The 22864-nt window shown below is 47.1% G+C and overlaps 1 protein-coding gene, 1 non-coding gene and 1 pseudogene across 2 annotated transcripts; all 3 read left to right on the top strand.

The window, feature by feature from the left end:
* The first annotated feature begins 6733 nt into the window (after window positions 1-6733).
* Trnam-cau (transfer RNA methionine (anticodon CAU)) lies at window positions 6734-6806 on the top strand. The gene has a single exon. It is a non-coding gene; the product is annotated as a tRNA-Met (tRNA).
* A 3651-nt stretch (window positions 6807-10457) lies between these two features.
* Window positions 10458-12140, top strand: LOC149099009 (uncharacterized protein F54H12.2-like; annotated as a pseudogene).
* Window positions 12141-12769: 629 nt separating this feature from the next.
* On the top strand, window positions 12770-14349 carry LOC149099008 (uncharacterized). Its single transcript, XM_089278650.1, has one exon. It carries the CDS (start codon window positions 12770-12772, stop codon window positions 14276-14278), a length of 1509 nt encoding a protein of 502 aa, XP_089134776.1. The 3' UTR covers window positions 14279-14349.
* The last annotated feature ends 8515 nt before the right edge of the window (window positions 14350-22864 follow it).

Raw genomic sequence — 22864 nt, 5'->3', positions numbered from 1 at the left:
GGCAAAGTCTGCTGCAAAGTACGAGGCTCCTCACTGAATGTACGAGGATCCAGGCAACTCAACTATGACGTCATGCGACAAAATCTACTCGACGAACTCACACAACCTCTCGAGGATGAACGACGCAATATCAACGTCGTCAACCCGAACTTCTTCTGGAGAACCCCAGCCACCAAACATCTCAAAGTCATCACACGGACTAAACGATACGGACTCGTCTTCGACAAACGTGTCGTAGACCCGAACACTTTCATGTCATTTCCGTACGGATACACACCAATGTAATTTTTACTTCCTGTGGCAATAAAAATCAATTTTGAAATTCACTTCCTGTCTCTCGCCTTATTTGGGCATGCGCGTGACCTCATTTCCGGTGGGCGCCATATTTGCCCCACCAATGCGCCATCTTGGATTTGAAAATTTAAAAGAATGTATGGGAAGATCAAGGTCACGTGGTATAATCCCTGCCTCCTGATTGGTTACGGCCCCTATAAGCGTCCTTCACTACTGAGCCTAATCGGGGCGAAATCGTTTTTGGCATATTTCTACCAAAGAAAGCTGTATTAGCTGAAACTAACTATGGTCCGTTTCTATTCTTACTAGGACCTATCTACGGACAAAATACAAGCGAAATCAATTTGTCGACTTGTGCCATTGATAAGCGATTCAAGTCTATTTTTATAGGCATTCACTCTTAATAAACAGACATTAAAGGGAACGACTGATTTCTCCTGAACTTTCTTTGTGCTTGTCACTGTTTATCAAATATTTGCTCCTTGTTTGCTAAAACAATTAATAGTGCTCGAAATAAAATGGAAAACAAGAAAGATAATCGTTGAAAAAGGACACACCCGATAAAGAACTCTCGCCTGCAACTGCTGCTGTTACCTTTCCTTCAATGCTAGTAAAAATAGAAGAATCGTCGATACATATTTTCGACCAACATGAATGCTGCTTGGCAGTTTCGTTTGTCTTCTGTGGTTTCCTTGCGAACGTAAACTATTTCAAAGACCTTTGAAAGGCACAGACAAAATAAGTAGTTAGTTTACCCTCATGTAGTTTCCTTCGTGGCCCTTCTTTTTTTTTAATTGCCCATTTTTGTGTGACAAGTGTTTATTAAAAAGTGTTGTCGACAGCCAATAATCTTCTGCAGTAAGTGTCGCAAGGTACCCATGGAGATTATTTACTGATAGCAAGGTTAATATGTTGTTTTAGGATACTGGTAATGACAATAAAAGCGCGCGAGAAAGCCCAAGTCCAAAGTGCGGAGAATTTTGATTCTGCACACGTGCACAACCCAGGCCGCCTTACAAAAAAAACATCCACGAAACAACTCTAATAACATTATCATCAAAAGAATTTGAGAATGATTTTCTTAAGAATAAGGCCTGTTTGTGGGAACCCACTTATCGTTCATCTTGTCTTGAACTATGGCAACGTTTAGCAAAACAAAGGAGAAGAAAAACTTTTGACACAATCTTCCACCGCATAGGCCCTCGTTTAATATATAAGACATATTTTTACTGATTGCCTGAGTTGCGTGGTGACGAGTAGCATTAGATAAACTATTGTTTTGAAAATATCCTTTCCCGGGAGGAAACGTGTAGCACATATATATGTTATTGGCCGGCTGGGAGGTCCGTATTGGGAAAAACTGTGGGCGAAGTCTTGAAAATGCTGCCCGCGGCCTGCGGCCTCGGGCAGCATTTTCAAACTCGAGGTCACAGTGTTTAACTACACGGACCGACTATAAGCCGGCCAATAACGTGCTTATCTTTTTTCCTGCGGTAAATTGGCTTCCGAGTGGGTTTGTTTACCCAACTTTGTCATTGAATTGGTTTACGCGCCGTCTACAAACCATTCGTAAAAAATCTAACGAACGAACGAGTGAGTAACTCAGATACTAGGCAAGGAAAGATGTATTAAAGAACAGATTTATTTCGAACTACTTTATGTTAGTTGCATTTAGTTCACCAGTTGAGTTCTCCAAGATTTTTTCACCGGTGTGAAATTTCGTGCAAAGTTTGAAATTAGTAGTATAAGGGGGCGGTTTGAGACCCAACCAATCAGATCGCGTTATTTTGGTCATGTGACGCGTCTGGACCAATCAGCGTGCAGGATTTTCGGGTCAGGTCAGCAGTTGCATTAGTTTGCAATAGGAAAGACTGGGGCGAGCTCGGTCAAAGTTGGCCGCGCAGGGTTGGACGCGATGCCGTGAGGGTCTGGGGACCGGAAGTGACTTCACACAGACAGACCACGTGATCAGATTTTTTTCAAAATTTTTTATTTACAATCCCACTTGCGTCCAGGTTAATTTGCTGGTGTAGGGAGCGTCTTCATAGTATTCGGGCGACCAAAATCGCGTCATACGAATGTGCGTGACGGTGACTTCGTTTCTGTTGTAAGCGTACCTTTGTCCTTCCCTTTCGTAGTCGGCAATGTGAATGAAGCGTTCTCGGTGCACGATTTCTTGCAGGTAGGGATACACGGCCCCGGGAATGACTTTGTTGACCAATCGGTAAAATGTTTTTCGGACTTCTTGGGTGGGTTCGATGGGGGTGTTGACTGACGCGTGAATGTACAGTGGATTTCTTCCATCGGGGGAAGTGGAGATGAACCAATCCAGTTGGACCGAGAAGATATACCAAACTAAAGGATCGATGGGAAAACGCAGAATATCCCAGGAGCTGCTCTCTTCTTGGTGAAGGGTGTGGGCCATGGTGCTGGTTCGGTTATCACTGATGGCGTTTCGTGCGCGTTCCAAGGGCGTGGGACCCGCGAGGTCGGGGGGTGACACCCAAATCGGTGGGTTGTCGGGACTGTCCGCCAAGTGTTCGTTGGCTCGGAGATCGACCCCGTCTTCAACGCTGATGGTGTCGTTACTATCGTCGAGGGAGGGACGTCGACAATGTCCACATTGGAAGTTTTGTTCGTTGGCCTTTTTGAAGCATCGTTTGTGTATAAATTTTCCGCAACATGGCATGACGCGACAACGTACGACGGATTGGATGTCTAATTCCAATAAACAGATGAAACATAGGTCTTTGAACGGGGAGAGTTCGGGTTCCATGCCTTGCAATCGTAGACTTTGCCTGTAAGCCATGATGGAAAATCACGGAATGTGTCGTAGCTCGCTCGTTTAAATAGATAGGGGTCATGTGATTTTCGCGTGCCTGGTGGAGGGGGGATGGGGGTATCCCTACTCTGGCGACGTCATTGAGAAGGAGGGTTATGATTGGTGGAGGTGTTGATTAAGAGGAGGCGCGGCGCGTGATTCTCTGTTTTTCAAAATGCCGATTACGCGAGCGTACGGTACTATTTTGGCGGAGCTGGACACTACTTTGCAGCGACTGAGTGAGGAGTGGGAACGCGTGCAGTCCAAGAAGCGACGCGCTAGGAGTACCGGTGCGCGGGACTTATTGAAGAGGAAGATGAATCTGATCTTGAGGGTGATCCTGAAATTTCAAAAGTGCCGAGGGCGTTTGATGAAGATTCACGAGGAGTATGGGAACAGTGTGGAGAGGCAGAGGACCAAAGAAGAGATGGAAGTGCGCCTGTCGGACATGGACAAATTATTTTATTACTTTAGTAAATTTTGAAGACACAATGTGTGAGAAAAAACTTTATTGTTTACCGAAAATGTTTGTCACCCAAAACCAGAAAGCATGACATTCTGTAACAGGACAATGATGGATACTCTCATCTTGATGAAAACCGCAGCTGGGTAATACACGTTCACTTGAAATGATGTGTCTGAGTTTGTCGTATTTGGGACAACCCAATGTTTCCAGATCGAGCGAAGGAATGTTCAGTTTCATTAACAAATCTTTTTCCACATGTCCTCCCTTGTACCCCACCACGGTTCTCTGTCCGATTTTGTGCCTTGAGTAGATATTCTTGATCAGGTCTTCGAGGACTTCGGGTTTTTGGTAGTGTTCAGCCTCGAGGGGTTGATAGCTCAATCCGTGGATCTTCCTTATCACAAAATTCACTGTTCGTTTGTCTTGTACGCTCAACTCTTTGTAAGGGATGGGTATGCTGAAAGCGTGTCTTCCGTATTCTCGGTTCCAAGCGTAATAACCCAGTTCTCTGACTTGAAAGGTCTTGTTGATGAAAAAACCTTCTAAATCCAAAATGAAGCAAAGATTGTTCTGTAACGCTTCCATGTTTGAAACTGATGGTTCACTTTGTGTTTGACTGCCTTTTATGGACTGTCTTTTATGGGTGGAGGCAAACCTCTTCGTTCCAGGTACAAACGTTCTTTGGGGGTGAATTCATTAAACAGGTACTGATCGTGAAATCGTTGGGGAGTGTTCTCTCGGAGTAGTCGGTCTAGGTTGAACTTGATCCGCGGGCTCAAATCGCTTCGATCCCAGTTCCCTTCGAAGGGACCCAGAGCATCTCTTCTATCTACACTTGGTTGAAGTGGGTGGGGTTCCAACCAAAGTTTTCGACCCTCTGCTAACCAAGCTCTGACCTTGGTTTGTGGGTATTCATTGGCCCCTTGAAAGATATCACATTGGCGCTTGGAACACCTGAAGTAAAACTTGCCCGGGTTCTTTTCTGATCTGGACATGCTCATGATGAGAGGTCTTTGGCAATAGCATTTCATTTCTTCCACGGGTAGTTGGATATAGTAGTCGTTCAGCATACGTTGGCTGGAAGCCACACGACATTGGATGTTGTCGACGCCTGCACAGGCAAAACAATCGGGTACGGGACATTTGTAATAGGACCAACGCCCGTAGGTCGTGGTCGTCTCTCGCTTCTTCAATTCTTGCTTGGGGTGTCTAGGGCAAGGAAAGTGTGTGTGGGGTGGTGAAGGGTTCCTGTAGGGTGTTTTCCTTTCTTGTTTCATACGGTCGAGGAAAGCGTCGGGATCGAATTCGTCTCGCGTGACTTCATCTTTGACCTCTGGCACGGTCCAGAAGGTGTGGATGGCTGGGGGTTTATCTGCGTCGAAGAAACAGAGGACAAGTTATTTTCTTTTTCTAACCGTTCGAGTATGCGCATTCGTCTAAGACCTAAGGGTCTTCGTTTGCGCTGAAGTTTGAGGATGATTTTTTGTTCTTGACGTTTTAAAGCGAAGTCACTGTTTCTTAACGGATAATCGTCTTCGCAGGTTAATTCTATTTCTTGCATGGAGTGATGGCGTTTGTCGTGAATGGTTTTGACCGTAACTTTAGATTGGAAATGAACTCGTTTAACTTCAGGTGGTTCCTGCTTGATTTTCTTCTTATTCTTTTTGTCCGTTTTCTTTCTCTTCTTGGTACTAATAGGCTATTTGGCGGGCGAATGAGGATTGAGACTATAATCTACCAAACCCTTTACCCTCCTCCTGCGATTGGTCTGGTAACATATAGCGCGTGGGGGATTCGTCTGGACTGGGTTGCGGGGGCTCCATGCTTCCTGTGGCTGATCACGACTGAAAATGAAACGAATGAAACTCCGTCTTTGTATTTATAGTGTTATGCATCGACCAATCAAGAGCAAGTACTTTCCCATGACGTGGTCAATACTTTTCCATCACGTGGTCAGTACTTTCCCATCACAAAAGTGATTTTACTTGATTGACAGGTTTGGGTGTATAAAAAAACGCGGTTTACTGCTTGGAGTTCACTTGACACGATGGATTGCAGCGAAGAGACTCCCCTGGTTGAAGAGAAGACCACCTTGAAGAGAAGGAAGGCTGAGAGGAAAACGAAGCCACCTCCCAAGGAGCAAATTCCGGTTTGCAAGATGGAGGTGGAAGAAGAGAAGAAAGAAGAACCTGATATTTTGCTTTTGTTGATCAAAAAGACCATTGATACCATCATGTGGGAGGAAGCCGCTGAGATAGGGAACAAGATGGATAAGTACCGAGGCGTTTTGTCTGGGGGGGATTTTGAAAGTGGCGGAACAGATGGATGCAGCGGGAAGTCGCGTGAAGTTGCATAAATTGGTGGACGGATTGCCAACAGGTTGGAAAGAGTGGAAGAGGAGTGCTGATGAGAAAGCGACCCTTGACGTGTTCATGAGAGTCATGGACAATGAACAACGGTTTACTTCGTGACTCAGTACTTTTAGGGTGGCGTGTTGTGGTATTGACCAATGAGCTTCTTGCGTTTTTTACTATAAAACATTGCGTTGCAGTTCTTGTTTTTATCATTTGATTCGAGATGTTGACCGTGTTGTACAGTAACAGTAACGAGATCGTTCATTTGATCGAGTCGGTGTGTGGATTTCACGTGTCGCCTTTGGCTTGCATCGATGAAGACGAAGGGGTCGATGACCTGTTGGTGTTTGACATTTTGTTTTATGGTAAACCTGAGCAAGACTGGACCATTCCTGAACTACTCCGTCGACGTCCTGAGTGGAGATGGCAGATTCTTCCTTTACTGAAATCTCAAGTGCGCAGAACCTTTCTGTTCACCATCGACTGGTAATCCATGGTCTACATCAAGGAATTGGATGTGATTCGTTTTGTGTCAGCTATCGTTCCGCCGGTCAGAATGAAGGACAGGTTCTGTCTGTTGGCCACATCGAGTTTGACCTTCGGTATGAGACAGAAGATCAAGAAGATGGTGGAGCCCTGACTCACGCCAGAGATATCTCTGTGAGATTGAGCGAGAAACTGAATCGTCCGATTTCTTTGGGGACTCCCGCTTATTTCAGGGAACTGACTGAAAAGATGGAGGACTTGTTGGTGGAATTGATGACTGAGAGTTTTAATCACTGTTTGATGAACGAGGATGACTAAATGGTGTAGTGGTCAGCGCGTTGGGCTCATAACCCAAAGGTCCCAGGTTCGAGTCCTGGTTTAGTCCTTTTTGTATCAAAGCAGTGATGTTAAATAAAAAACTCATTTTTTGCCAGCATGGCTAGTGCGTGGTATAGTCTCTGCGAGCGCTGCGAGCTTTTATATGCCAAGTATGAAAAGAAATATCCCATTCCCTCGTTGGTAGGGTTTGACCCCGAACAGGTGTTTTTGGAGACTCATGTCGAAGAGGACGTGTGGCGTTTCGTGGTCTTCATATTGTGGTTGAAATGACAACCCATGCCAATCGCGTGGTACTCTATCATAAGAAGAGAACACTCCGAGCTGATTAGACAAGCTCTCCGCCGATTGTCGACATTATGAGTAAGAAAACCCGAAAGAAGAAGAAGGTGGATCGGTATGCTAATTTGGTGAGGTCGTACGAGGATCCAAGTGTCCCTGGAAGTCTTGGAGGCGTGACGCGTTTCGCCAAAGCCCGAGGACTACCCATTGGACCGGTATGCAAGCGATTGGAAGCCAGTTTGGGCTACACGCTTCACAAGCCCACACGTCGTCGTTTTCGTACTGTACCGGTCATGGTCTACGGTATCGACGAACAATGGGTGGCGGATCTCATTGAAGTGAGTAACATTGCCAAATCGAATCGAGGGTACAGGTATCTATTGACGGTGGTGGACGCGTTGTCCAAGTATGCTTGGGTGGAACCGGTCAAGTCCAAGACTGGGAAAGACGTGACGTCAGCCTTCGAGAAAATTTTGAAACGCAGTGATGGAAGGATACCTCGCAAGTTCCAAACCGACGACGGCAAAGAATTTTACAACAAGACCTTTCAAGCCTTGATGACAAGAAAAGACATTCGTCATTTTTCGACCAGCGGCGATACCAAAGCGAGTGTGATCGAACGATTCAATCGCACCTTGAAGAAACGCATGTATCGATATTTTACGGTCAAGAACACCTTCAGTTATTTACCCGTCTTGAAGGATTTGGTGTTGGGATACAATCGTATCAAGATGGCGCCCGAGAAAGTCAACCTGGGTAACGAAGAGCAGGTGTGGAAGAATCTGTACGCGGATCGACTGCAAGCCAAACGCCTGCCACCCGAGTTGAAAGTGGGAGATCGGGTGAGATTGAATAAGAAATATCGCGTATTCAAGAAAGGGTATTTACCGGGTTGGACCGAAGAAGTGTTTGTGGTGGCTCGTGTGGTGCCGGGTGTGATTCCTACCTATAAGATTAACAAGTGGGACGGAACACCTCTGAGTGGCACTTTTTACGCCCAGGATTTGCGGAAAGTGACGGTGAAGAGCGACGATCTATTTCGCGTAGAAAAGATCGTCAAACGAAAAGGGGATAAAGTCTTGGTTCGGTGGAAAGGTTGGCCAAACAAATACGACACGTGGATTGAGAAAGGGGAGCTGGTCAAGGCGAGATGAAAGAGTTTTATTTACAATTGATCAGCGCTTCGAGTACCACGGAATTCCCCTCCAATAAAGCCAACAGTTTCAAGAACCGTTTGCCTTACCAGATCCAACTGAAAGAAGAAGGGTGGAAAGTGGGTTTGAGTAGCATTTCTTACCCGGTCCCACCCTTGCGACGTTATCAACCGTCGACTCACAGACCACACCTCTTCGAAGATGATGACGTCCTGTTGGAATTTGATTGGAGCATCGAAACCTTCCAACGTAGTTCCAATGGTCTCTGGTTTCCTATTGTCTACGGCAATAGCTTTTACATCAATGGGTCAGACCTGCACAAGGACCAGGTCAAAGTCACGAGTGGTAAATCGCTCATGCGATACTTGGTCAATCGTTTCCAAGATCGTCTGACTGAGTACATGGAACGTGCCAATGAACGTCTACGAGCTCCTGACGGTAAAAAATACTACCCCGTGTTTCTTTGGGAAGGGGATTCTTTGATTATTGACAACACGGATACGTTCCTCTATCAAAAAGGCAATAGAATGCGTCCCAAAGTGTGGTTTGGTCCTGAAATGGTGAAGAAAATGAAGTGGGTTGAAAAGACTGGACTGGACGATTACAAATTGACCGATCACGTGGTGAAAATCTTCAAAGACGACAAAGTGCCTGACAATTTCCCACTCGATTGGGTCAACAGCCACAGCACTCATTCCACTAATTTTTGGAACATCAGGCACGATGGGTCCTTACAGCTCAGTTCCTATTGCAATTGGCGCTTCGACTATCTTGACGAGCTATACGATCAGCACTATGGTGGTGATATGAAAGTCAGTGAGACTCTTCGTCCACCCATGTATGTCTATTGCAACGTGGCGCAAAGTACCGTGATGGGGAATCAAGTCACCGATCTCTTGAGAGAAGTCCCGCACGACGAGAAGAAGATGAGCTTTGAGCCCATTCATATCCAATATCTACCGGTGCGCAGCGACGTGTTTGACATTATCGATACGCAAGTGGCTGAGAACGACGGAGAGTTGGTGAAATTTGCTGCGGGAGTCACGACTGTCACCCTGCATTTCAAACATGACGGATTTTTACGTGAGTCTACCGAGTCACAGTAGCAAGACCGAGTATCCCGAGAACCGATCTAATAGTTTCAAGATTCGTCTCCCTCATCCTTTGAAAGTGGAAGGAGCGAATTGGAAAGTGGGACTCAGCAGTATCTCGTTACCAGACCCCAAGAGTCAAGTACTTCCCTTGTTGCAAGGTGACGATGTGATGTTTGAAGGTTATTGGTTTGTGGAAGACACCGTGCAATTTAGCAACCGACACAATGCCAAAGGTGCTGATTTCAAGCCCAACGACGTTCGTACGGGCGATTTGTTCAATCTGACGGGTGTGGAATTCATGAAGACCGTCAAGAGTTTTTTTGACAGGAAAGTGATTGAGAAAAGGCTTTGAGCTGGTTACCTCTTCGCGGATAAAAATACCAAGAAAAGCAATCTCTTGAATTTCCAATTCGAAGGCGAAGATTTTGTCATCGACAACACTGAACTCAACATGAGATTCTTCAATGGTCATTATTATCCACAAATCTACGTCAATCTGGAACTGGGTATCGACATGGGATGGTTTAAGATGGATGGTAACAATGTGGTGTTGGGTCCGAATCTATCCATGGAACTGAACAACAAAGAACTGAAAGTGCCACCTGCCGTCGACATCAGCCAAAGGACAGGTCATCCCTATTGGAAATTCACACCCGACAAAAAGAGAGTTCAGTTGACCACCACCTTTAACTGGCGGTTCATCAACCTCAACACCTCGTTCAAGAACGTGACGGGCTCCACATCGCGTTCGTTGATGATTTACTCGGATGTGGGGACTAGTGGCGTGGTGGGTAATCAAGTCACGGATCTGTTACGAGAAGTGAATTACAGGTGAGAAGGCAAAGGATTCCAGTATTTTGAACCTCTCCATGTTCAATATATTCCGGTACGCAAAGATTACATCGACATGATAGAGACACAAGTCACTGAGACCACTGGTGAATTGACTCAATTCGGAGCAGGCAATACCATTGTCACTCTACACTTCAAACAAGAATGAGAGGTGGTGCTTTGACGCGTTTCAAACCTGACGGTCAAATGGGAAGAGGTTTCTTACGAGACTTTTCGGGATCCAGTTTACGAGAAGGATGGCAAGGTTTAAAAAAGGGTGGACCTATGGGATTACCCAACATTGCAGGTTGCATTTGAGGCGTGAAGGCTGGTGGGAAACGAGCCATTAAACGCAAAGCCTTGAGTGAAATCAACAGAGCAGCCAAACGCAAGTTGGACGACATTTTTGGAAAATGAATATGAATCCTATTTATTCGAGACGCGTTCGACGCATTCCTCCCATCGTCAGTGAGTTGACTCGAGGAAGAAGGAGAAGAGTGCAAAAGAGAGGAGCCTTCTTACCCCACCGCAGACGAGGTCTAGAGCCCACTTGGGTACGGAGCGCTCTCAAGAGAAGACATCGACGAGGACCTAAACGACGACGATGACTGACATTGTCCCTCTCCCCACGTTGAATTTGTTTCGGGTACCACCCACGGATCTGAGTATCTCGGGTTATCGTATGGTACCCATTCATCCTTTCACCACGGGCATCAACCCGATCGATTTTCAGATCGATCCGCAAGAAGATTACATCGATTTGTCTCGCAGTTACTTCGAACTGGATTGGAAAGTGCAGAAAGCAGCTGGTGGCGATGCCGTTGCAGCCGAAAACACGTTTTTGGTCAACAACATTGCTCACTCCCTCTTCAAACAGATCAGCGTGCGACTCAACGGCACGCTCATCAGTCATCAAACGGACACTTACCATTACAAAGCTTACATCGAAACCTTACTGAATTTTGACAGAGACGATGGAGACACTATCTTGAAACCTCAAGGCTGGTTCAATTTTGTCAACGAGCCAAATACCTTGACAGCCACTCAACTGACTTTGACACATGCAGATTTCAGAGCTCTACCTCCCGAAAGACAAGCCCTGGTGCGTGAGCTCAGAGCCCAGGCCACTAGCATTGACAGTATGACGCGCACTTACAGCTTCGTACCCCACATCGAAGTGTTTCATCTCAGCAAACTCTTGATACCCAATGTGCAGATTGGTATCCAAATGTACTTCAATTCGCCGGATGTGTGGAGTTGGCAAATGGATGGCGCTGTGGCCTTCCGTATAGATTCCCGAGATATCAAAGTGAAATTGTATCTTTGCCAAGTGAGACTAAACCCATCCGTCTACCGAGAATTGATGAATGACTTGGGTAGTGGAAGAAACGTGGTTAGTTACCCCACGGTCAGAAGCGAGATACGAACCTACAACATCACGCAAAACGAGTTACATTATGAAATCACCAACCCGTTCCAGAACCGGTTACCCAACATGCTGGTGGTGGGATTGGTAGCTTCCACAGCCTTCAACGGTGCAGCCGACGGGTATCCTTTCACCTGCCAGCAATTTAATCTGACCAGCATCAAACAAGTGGTGAGAGGAGAAACCTATTCCTATGAAGCCTTGGAATTAATCCACACCAATGGAAGTAAAGACATGAGAGGCTACAGACAATTTCTACAAGCCACAGGAAGTTTGTGTAAGAGCAAAGGAAACATGGTGAGAGCCAAAGATTGGGGACGAGGCAAAGGATGCACTCTGTTTTGTATTTGAGAACGCGGCCAACGGTTGCCTCAACAATCCAGTGTTGAAACCCAAGCTGAGCGGTGAGTTGCGGTTGGTGTTCGACTTTGGAGCCGATCAGGGTGCCAACGTCTCTGCCATCATCTACGCTGAATTTGAAAATCTCTTGGAGATCAACAGCAACAAGACCGTGCAATACGACGTGTACCAAGTGTAATGGAAAAAGTCAGTTTGAACAACGTGCAGTTGGACGTGTTGGCCATGAGTCAGCCCAGTTTGAAACCTATTTTTACGGCACGGTACCTTGCGATAGGTTACCCGAGAAACCCAACAAGAAAGGACCCATGGGTTACATCGTCAACACGGACCCTCAAGGCCAACCGGGTTGGCATTGGATTGCGCTATGGACTTTCAAGGACGCTTGCGAGATCATGGACAGTTACGCCCTTCCCTTGGACACCTACATGACCACCAAACCTTTACAGAGGTGGTTGGATCAACATTGGAAGTTTAACATACACAGCGGCAAGAGTCAGCAATCGCTGTACAGTCAGAGTTGCGGCGATTACGCCTTGATGTTTTTGATAGATCGATCGAAAGGTCATGACATGAACACGTTTCTACGTCGTTTCAGTCCTCACGATTACGTAGAAAATGATCATAAAGTGGGACAAATGTTAAAAAAATTGACACAAAAAGAGCTGAATTGGGATTAAGTATGTCGATGTGATTAGGAGCAAGACACTTGTACCTCTCGTTGCGGTGTAAGACATTTATTGTAAAAATTTTTGACCATTAAAGTTTGAAAAAATGTGAAGTCAAGGTTTCAAGACAATTGCGTGTTGATATATGGCTCCCGCGCCCAGGAGCGGTAGTCCTGTCTATCCGGACCTCACGGTTTTAAATGAGGTGCCCATGCCGTTTATATATGAAACGAACTCGTTTTTTCTCATCCATATGGGACTTGACCGTGGAACGACGCAAAGCGTTTCGATTCAACACGCCTTCCAGCATGATGGTGGTGGGTCCGTCGGGATCTGGTAAAACGGTTTTCACCACCAAATTATTGGTGGACAATCTCGATCTCTTCGAGACCCCACCCAAACACATTTATTACTGTTACGGTTCCTGGCAAGACGGATTCAAGCGCATGAAAGAGTATGGGGTGAAATTCCATCTCGGCATTCCCGACTCCGATATCTTACCCATCTGTTTTCCCAAGGGTGGCTTACTGGTGCTGGACGATCTCATGGAAGAAGGAGGCAACGACAAACGCGTCTTGGATCTCTTCACCAAAGATTCCCACCATGGAAACATCACGGTGATCTATTTATCGCAAGACATGTTTCCACCCGGTAAATTTTCCAAGAGCATCTCCAGAAATGCGCGTTATATCGTGGGATTCAAGAACCCTAGAGATCAACTGGGGATGCGAAATTTGTTGTTACAAGCCTTTCCTTCGCGATGGCAAGATGTGCAAGACACGTTTCGAAAGGCGACCGATCGACCGTTTGGTTATCTCTTGTTAGATTTACATCCAAAAGCCGAGACGATCCACGTATTCTCGAGAAAAGAACGATCCAGACTATCTACTATGAGTAGCTATTCTTCATCTCCAGCTGGCGTGGGCACCTCTCCCAGCATCATCGCCCAAGCCTTGCCTTCACCTCTTTCACCTCTGGAGGATGTCGACTTGGCCCACGCTTACAACGACGACTTTTTGACCCAGTATATTCAAAGTTTGGGTCCTGGAGTGGACACTTCCGCTAGTCCACCCCTACTGAATACACCCCCAGCTGGGGCAGGAACGGCTGGACCTCGGCCACTGGCTCAAAGTACGCCACGACGTACTCCCTCGGCTCAAAGTAGCCCCAGCTCAGCGGGTAGTGTGGCTGGTGTAGGCGCGAGTCCTCCCCCAGCCCGAGCGGGTCCCTCGGGTTTGAGCACTTGTCGAGACGTACCAGGTAGAGCTACTACACTACCCGGACGAGGGTATCTGGCTCGTACAGCCACCGTGGGATTCAATAGACCGGCTACCAGGGGTGGAAAACAACCCAGACGGGGTCGAGGTGGGAAGCAACCCAGACGCGGTTTCGGCGGTCCGGGTAGAGGTAGAGGTGGTCCTGGCAGAGGCGGTCCTGGTAGAGGTGGTGCGGGAGGCGGTGGTGGTGGAGACGATGATGATGATGACGATAATGACGACGATGACGACAAAAGCCGTGCCGTTTCCACACCCAGACACATGGATCAAGACAGTTTACAACGTCAATTGCAAATTTTGTTGAACGATCAACGTCAAACCGCTCGAGGACGACGCATCGCTGGTATCACCACCACCAACACCATCACTACCACATACAAAGACGGAGGAAGACCCCAAGTGACTCGCAATTCGACCAGTGTCTCGAACTGAATAGCCATGACGATCGACGTCAGTTTACTCAACAGTGCTTACAGAAATAGCGTGGAAGAAGAATCCTTGTCGCGATTGGATGGATTGTACAAATATTATCATCGACAATGGTGGTATCGGAAACAAATGTTTTACCATTTCAAAATGTGGTTTTGTTTTCTCAATGGACTAGCATTGCTTATCATGGCCTTAAGCATGATCATAGGCGTGCTTTGGGAAAAACAACATGTCGTCGTGGCCATCTTAACCGCCTTAGGAACCTTGGTCAAGGGATGGAAAGATTTCAAGAATTTTTCCATAAAGATGGACATGAGTCGTTTCGCTTTCACCACGCATGAAAAGACCTTGATCGAATTGAGAACCTACGTGCGCGTTTTTCCCTTGGATGAGTTTGAAGGTTTCCTCATCAAATTGCAAACCATGGAGGACACCATCACGGATTTGACTCAACCCATCAAGGACGCGTACGTCAAGCAGTACGACCTGAAATTTCGTTACATTCCTTACCAAAAAGAGCATAAATTAGAGGACCTAGGTGTATGAGGGTTCATTGCTCGCCATGAAACAGAAGGGTGGTGTGCTACCCGCGTCCCTCCTAACGACCGCGGGGCTCGCGCTCATGATGAGAAGAAGACGTCAGAGGAGAAAGAAACAGAAGGGTGGTGTCCTGCCTTTAGCAGCTCTCGTGCCGGCAGGCATCGCACTGGGCAAAGCCGTGGGCTTGGGGGCGGCTTCCGGAGCAGCCAGTTACGGGGCCAAAAAAGCCTTGCAAGCTATCGGTAAGAAGAAGAGAAAGAAATGACAAAGTGGAGGAAACATCTTTGCCAGTGCCGCCAAAATGGGCTACACCTTGGGAAAACGCAAGGATTACCGACTATGGGTTTGACAGGCGCTGCTCAAAGCACGTATCGCCATCGCAAACAACCTTGGCTCTATAAAAAGCGATAAAAAAAGCCTCAAGTCTCATTCAATACGATGGATGCTGTGCTAAACACCGGAGAATTGCCAGCCACCGTGACGATGCGTAGGAAGTGAAAGAAATCAAAGAAGGGCAAAGCATGGTACGATAAGACTTTCCAAGTGAAGAAATTCGTGAAACGTAAGAGAGCCCCGACCAGGAGTAGAGCCAAACCACCTGTCTGTTTTAATCGTAGAACCACCCTCCTGAGTTTATTGAAACGCATCCCAGCCGTCAAGACACCATTGGTTAAGATGATGGGATGAAAAAGCCATAAGAAGCTTGGTCTTCACTCAACCCACGTTCAAAAAACATGGCAAGACAGCGAAGTAAGCTATCAAGACTCTCCCGACCCAAGATACTGCAACGAGGTGGAGCCCAAGTGAACCAGAGAAGGTTAAATGATCTATTCAGAGCAGCTGGTCCTCAGGCTGGTCCGTTGAGGTTTTTGAACAAACAGATTCGAAAGAACAGAGGCAAGTTGGAACGTGCCATTCGCAAAATACCCTTTCAAACTGCCCTCAAACCTGTCAAGAAAAAACGCAAGACAACGTTCCACATTCCAGCGGGTGTGAAAGTGGTAGAGTCGATTCAAGGCATAAAAGACTTTACCCCTCACTACCGACTCAGAAAGAGACGATGAATCGATTACGGCGACAACGTCCGTTCTTGACCAGTATTCTCCAAGAAGCCAATCGTTTCAAACGTCAAGAGTTGTTGGAACACGCCAACGCCGACCAGATCAATGCCGTCAGTAAAATGGTCTTGAATTTGTTGAAAAAGAGAAATCCCGTCGAGCCTCAGACGCTTCGAAAACTTCAACGCCATAAGAACGTGTTGCGCGAAGTCGGTAAGCGCAGAAATTCTCTGAAGAGGAGGCGTCAACATCTGTTGGCTCAGACAGGGAGTGGATTCTGGCGAGGTTTAAATGAGTGTTACGAACATGTCGACTCGAGACGCAGACGGTTACCCCTTACAGGGCATCGACGTGGTACCAGAAGGTGTGGGTGAGAAGAGAAAACTAGTCGAAATCAAATACAACTTGTCTAAGCTCATTGGATTGTTACAAGAACCCAATCACAGAGAAGAACAACTCAAAATAGTCCAAGATCGTCAGTTTCGAAAGTATCGGGCTCTCGAACAGGAATATTTGGCTATAAAATACGGTAACAGGTGTGACGATTGCATACGAGTTAAAGACGACGTGGAAGACGTCATCATCCCCTGCAAGACCTGCGCCAACTCAGAAGAGACCATCAAGAGTCTGCAATTGAAATTGGAAAAACCCCACCAAGAAGCCCGTTACTGGCAAGACTGTTTTGAAACTGCATTGCAGTATGACGGAAGAGGTCATGTTTCCGGTCAGTGAATTCGAACGTTTGCAAGATTACTACAAAGGACAGATTTCCCAAAGTGCTCTGTTGAACAAAGCAGGACGACTGGCCGCCGAAAAACAATTGATCTTGGGGAATCCCACCATTCCCGACGGCATTGCCGTCAAGATGGCCAAACCCTTGGCTCGTGAACAGACTCCATTGACCAAACGGATTCGGACAGGAGGTGCCCCACGCCCTGGCGTGAGCGCCCCTGCGCCGGATGAAGAAGCTCTCGACAGTCCCTGGGAAACTTATTGAAACAAGTCATCAAAAGTCAAACCCCCGCCACATCCAGGATCAAGAAAGAGGTGTCAACACCCGCCGTGGCTGGTCCCTCGGGGATCAAAAAGGAAGCCAAAGCTAGTCGAATACCGCGACGAATCTTACCCGAAACACCCAAGACCGGTAAAAAGCCCGCACCCCCCTCAAGTGGTAAGAAGCCTGCCCCCAAATCGGGTGGTTTGAAAAAAGCGTTTTGAGTGGGGCCAGAAAAGGCTTTTTAAAGAGCATTGGTCTAGATGCCAAATCAATTGACGACGACACAGACGACGAAGAGGGTGGTTACAGCCCCAAGAAAGTCGCCAAGAAACCCCAGAAGCGCAAACCGACAGCGGCCGAACGCCTGAAGCCTTGGGAAGAGTGGGAAAGACCCAGTCGACGACGTCTCGGCTATGACACGGACTAGAGCCAACAAGACCAGGACTCGTAAAAAGCAACGCGGCGATGGCTTCCACATTCAGAAACTGTTGAGTAAGACGGGAATCGAATTTCATTGGCCGGGGTATCAGTACATGGGACCGGGCACCAAACTGAAAAAACGACTAGCCCGAGGAGATCCTGGGATAAATCATTTGGACCGACTAGCCAAACAACACGACATCGATTACAGTCGAGCCAAGAATATACAGGACAAGTAGAAAGCCGACACGAAGATGATCAAGGCCATCGACTGGTTACCCGGTAGAAAGACCCTGACGGAAAAGGTGGTGAAAAGAATCATGCAAGCCAAGAAAAGATGTAAATTGTAACTTTTTTAATCACGTTTTGATTAAAGATACATGTGTTCACTTATTTTTGGGCTTTCTTCTTCTTTTCGGTGTGCAAATAAGCCACTCTGAAATTGCTAAAGATCCCTTTGACAATTCTGGAGGCAATGTGCCATGGTAAAAGATCCCAATAACTTTCTATTTGTTCGCTCAATTGCATCTTGGTATTGAGATTCATTTTTCTAAGGAAAAAAGATCGTAAGATTTTCTTTAATACCATCTACGAATTCCATCGTTCGATGTAACGAATTACCTAATAAGACTTCTCGTCCGTTATAAGAACCATAGACTTTTTCATGAAAGACAGTGTCAGGCGTTACTTTTTCATACTTCCATCTCATCCCGTTACAAATATAACATTGAAAAGGTTGACATCTCACGTGACCTAGGTTCCATTTACATTTCACGCGATAATACAATCGAATCAATTCACACAGCTCTTTTTGTTGGTCCGTCACCATGTCCAATCGTTCTCGTCGCGGCTTCAAATCGAGAATGTTCGTTTGTATTTCGAGCGGAAGACAATCCCCTCGGCTTAACATTTTTTCTACAAAACAAAACGAATTCTCGAATTTAACAGACCATGCTTGGCAACTGCCATATTGCACATAGCTTGATTCAAGGAGTAGCCTAACATCACGCGTTGATCGCGATAATGACCATACAGTCTCACATGAAACTCATTACAAATAGAACAATAATAAGGGTGACACGCCACACGACCTATCCTCCATCTATCTTTCACAGCATGATACAATCTCATTTCTTGACACAATCGCTTTCGTTCCTCTGTCAACGTGTCCAATCGTTCCTGTCTATACTTCAAGTCCATAATGTAACTTTGTATTTCGGGAGGAATACGATCCCTGAACTGATCCCTGATGACTGAACACTTTTTCTTCTAAAAAAACACAAAAATTAAAACAGGTTTTTATAGGCTTTAAGAGCCCAGTTCACGTCCTTCCGCAAATCTTCCAGATCCATCTCACTCAAAAAGCCCAGCTGCTGTTCGAGGAACAAACGGTCAATATCCTGCAGCACCACACCGATGCAACCTGACAGGTTCCGCAAGTCACTGCATAAAAAACTCCCGCAATTTTCTTTCTCATGCTCCCTCCACTCATTGACCCACTTTGCTAAAGTAGTCATCTTTCGATTGCATCTATTCAATGTATCCATGCTTTCGAACTCACCTCCACTTCAATGAAAAACTTCAATGATAACTACTCCAATGATAAGAAGCGCAAAATTGTCCAGCTCCACAGTCACACTCACCAACGGCAAACTCACTTCAAGCTTCATCAGTTGAGCCACAACCGCCAAGGCGCGCCATTTTTATACACGCGGAATCACGACACGTGACGTGACGTCACCATAGGGGGATGGGGGTATCCCCAGCCGTGACGTCATTAAAAAAAGGGCGGGAACCCCCACCCTATAAACGTCACCTCGACGATCCCTTCAACTCATGCTTCGATGGTCTAGTGGTTAAGACGTCGCGTTGTGGCCGTGAAGACTCAGGTTCGATTCCTAGTCGGGGCAAAAAAAAAGTTTTTCACGTGTTGAAAAAGTACTTTTTTCCCATTGGTCCACTCACACGATTAAAACCAAGTCGACTTTGATCATCCCATCAGTCTCATCATGTTTCGCTTCCAGAGAGACGATCTCGACCTCGACGATGAAGAAGGCAACGCCCTCTTAGCCCATCATTTGGATGACATTGAACAAGGCTTCGATTTTCTCGTAACGCCTCACTTGGATCGACGCGTTCGCCATTTAGGCGTCAGACACAGAAATTACGTGGGACGATTGATGCAAGGCGGCGGCGCCGCACCTCTCTCGACCCGTCAACGACAAATCTTACCGCGTCAAATAGAACAAGCCCTCCAACGCGCCATACGAGAGCAAGTCCTGCAAGATCCAGAAGTCAATCCCAACGATCACTTTCTCATCAACATTAATTCGAACCGATTGAGACACTCCTATCACTCGGCTCGCATGCGCGTCAGAGAATGGATGAACAATGATCTCAGAGCCCAAGAAATCATGCAACAAATTTCAAAGATGTTAAACTCCAACGAACAGTTTCGATTGGATGACACCTTCTCGTTACACATTTCACACATCCGAGATCCTGGACGAGGTAGCGACAAACAGCGACTTCGCAAAGCCAGCTTAGCGCTCGACAAGCTACTCGATTTCAAAAAGAGCGTCATCAAAATCAACAACGATGATGAACTCGGTTGTGCACGGGCCCTCGTTACCATGCAAGCCTACTGCGACGTAGGTAGTAGACATCCCGACTACGTCAACCTACGACGGGGTAAACCCGCTCAAGCAAGAAAGGCCAAGGCACTCCATCAGGCTGCGGGTGTCCCCGAAGGACCTTGCGGTCTCGCCGAACTCCACACCTTCCAACGTCAACTCACCGATCACCAGATCGTGGTGCTTTCCCTGGACCATAATTATCAAATCATTTTCAAAGGCCCCCCACGTGACAAACAAATCGTCCTCATCAAAGCGGGTGAACATTATCACGGTTGTAATTCCCTCTCTGCCTTCCTAGGAAAATCCAATTTTTGCATCGAGTGTGAGAAAAGCTACCAGACCGACGACATCTCTCACCATCCCTGCAACGGTAAGAAATGTCCCGCTTGCTGTCAAACCCAGTGTGAAGATCGTCGTCGCGCCAGCGACACCACACACATCTGCCCTCGTTGTCACCGTGCCTATTTCGGAGAACAGTGTTTGGCCAATCATTACGCTTACTCCAAGACTGATAGAACCAAAGCCGACGCTTCCAAAAAAAAAAAACTTGTCTGCAGTTCCCTGCGCAAGTGTCCTCGGTGCAACAGATTACTCAGGCCTCGCGAGATTGAAACGCGTCACGTGTGCGTTACCGCCGAATGTCCCTCATGCAAGGAGTATCACAATCTCTACCGACACCAATGCTTCATACAGAATCCCACCAAGTTGAAACAAAAGCGATAATTATTGAAATCCAGAAAACGAAAGGCCGACGGTTCGCGTAGCGTGCACACCAAAGACCATCTCTTCGTGTACTGGGACAGCGAAACCATGCAAGACACGGGTGTCCACGTCCCCAACCTGGTGTGCGCCGCCACTTCCAACTGCGATGAACTCTTTCATTTTGAAGGCACCACCTGCATTCGAGATTTCCTGGATTGGTTGAGAGCTTTTGCTCAGGATTGTACCCTCACCGTCCTAGCCCATAATTCCCAAGGGTTCGATTCTTACTTGATACTGGATGAACTCTACCAACAATACGTGGTGCCCGAGCAAGTGGTCAATGGCGCCAAGATCCTGTCTTTGTCCATCAACGCAGGAGACATTGTTTTCAAAGATTCTCTCTGCTTCTTTCAAATGCCTCTGGCCAATTTTCCCAAAGCCTTCGGACTGGTCGAACAAAAGAAAGGTTTCTTCCCCCACTTCTTCAACACCTCCGACCATCAGGATTACGTGAGACCTCTACCCGACAAAGAACACTATGACCCCCAAGGCATGCCCACCGAACGAGCGCAAGAGTTCGAACGATGGTATGCCCAACAACTCGCCGAGCCCAACTTGATCTTCGATTTCCAAGCAGAACTCGTAGCCTACTGTGAATCCGACGTGCTGCTACTCAAAGGTGCCTGCGAAGTGTTCTGCCAAGAATTCGAAGCCATCAGCGGCTTCAATCCTCTCCAACGATGTCTCACCATCGCCTCCGCCTGCAATCTCTTCTACCGCACCAAACACATGCAAGAACGCGCCATCACCTCGGAACCCATCGCCGGATGGCATGCTCAAGGCAAACCGCATTCCCTCGCGTCCCTGGAATGGTTGACCTACTTGAATCGAAAACCCGACCACCACATTCGACACGCCCTCAATGGAGGGGAACACGTGATCCTACGCGGAGACAAAACCTTCTTCGTGGACGGGTACGATGAACTCACTCGCATCTTGTAAGAATTTCACGGTTGCTTCTGGCACGGGTGTTCCAAGTGTTACCCGACCGCGATCGCACACGTCACAAAATGTGCGATCAGACCATGCGCGATGTCTACGAAGCCACCAAACTCAAAGAAGACAGTCTTGGCTGCTGGCTACAGTATGGTGGTCATGTGGCAATGTGAATGGGAACAACTCAAGCAAGAAGACGACAACCTGGGAAGCCTGGTCCAATCCTTCGACCTGGTCTCCAGACTCAAACCCAGAGACGCGTTCTACGGTGGAAGCACCAACACCATCAAACTTTACCATCAGGTCGAACAGGGAGAAAAGGTTCATTACCTCGATTTCACATCCCTCTACCCCTGGACCAACAAAAACTGTCCCTTCCCTGTGGGTCTTCCCGTAATCATTCACCAACCCGAAGGCACCGACATCTCCAGTTACTTCGGTCTGGTCAAATGCAAGATCCTTCCACCCTTTGGTTTGTATCACCCCGTCTTACCCCACCGCAGTGGGGGTAAACCCACATTTCCACTTTGCAGAACCTGCGTGGAAACCGAGCAACCCAAACCGCTGACCGAACGCAGTCATCGCTGCATCCACAACGAGCAGGAGCGATGTCTGGTGGGTACGTGGCCCACCCCCGAATTACAAGAAGCCCTTCGTCAAGGGTACGTCATCCAACACGTGTACGAAATTTGGCACTTCTCCAACAATTCCAACGACTTGTTCTCTTCCTACGTGAACACCTTTCTCAAGATCAAGCAAGAAGCCAGTGGATGGCCCGATTGGGTGGGTGACGATGTCGCGAAACGCCAGCAGTACCTCTCCGACTACCTAGCCAAGGAAGGCATTCAACTCGAGGCCGACAAAATTCAAAAAAATCCCGGTCAACGGCCTCTCGCCAAAATGATGCTAAACAGCTTCTGGGGCAAGTACGGTCAACAAGGTAACAAGAGCCAAGTCGAAGCCATTTCGTCGCCGGCCAGACTTCATTCCCTACTGACCGACGACAGTCAAGAAATTCAAACCCTTCGTGTCATGAACGACGAGATGATTGAATTGGTCTACAAACACGTTCAAGACGAAGAAGCCGTTCATGTCAACATCAACATTTTCGTGGCCTGCTTCACCACCTGCTGGGCCAGACTCAAACTCTATCGAGAAGGACTCAGTAGATTCCAACCCCAACAAGTCTTGTACTTCGACACAGACTCCATCATCTTCTCGCATCGTGAAGATCAACCCA

Source organism: Orbicella faveolata, unplaced genomic scaffold (genome assembly GCF_042242905.1).
Source record: "Orbicella faveolata isolate gen_17 unplaced genomic scaffold, um_ofav_v1 contig_46, whole genome shotgun sequence".
NCBI classification, from domain to species: Eukaryota; Metazoa; Cnidaria; class Anthozoa; order Scleractinia; family Merulinidae; genus Orbicella; species Orbicella faveolata.
This window is presented reverse-complemented; position numbering and strand designations above follow the sequence as displayed.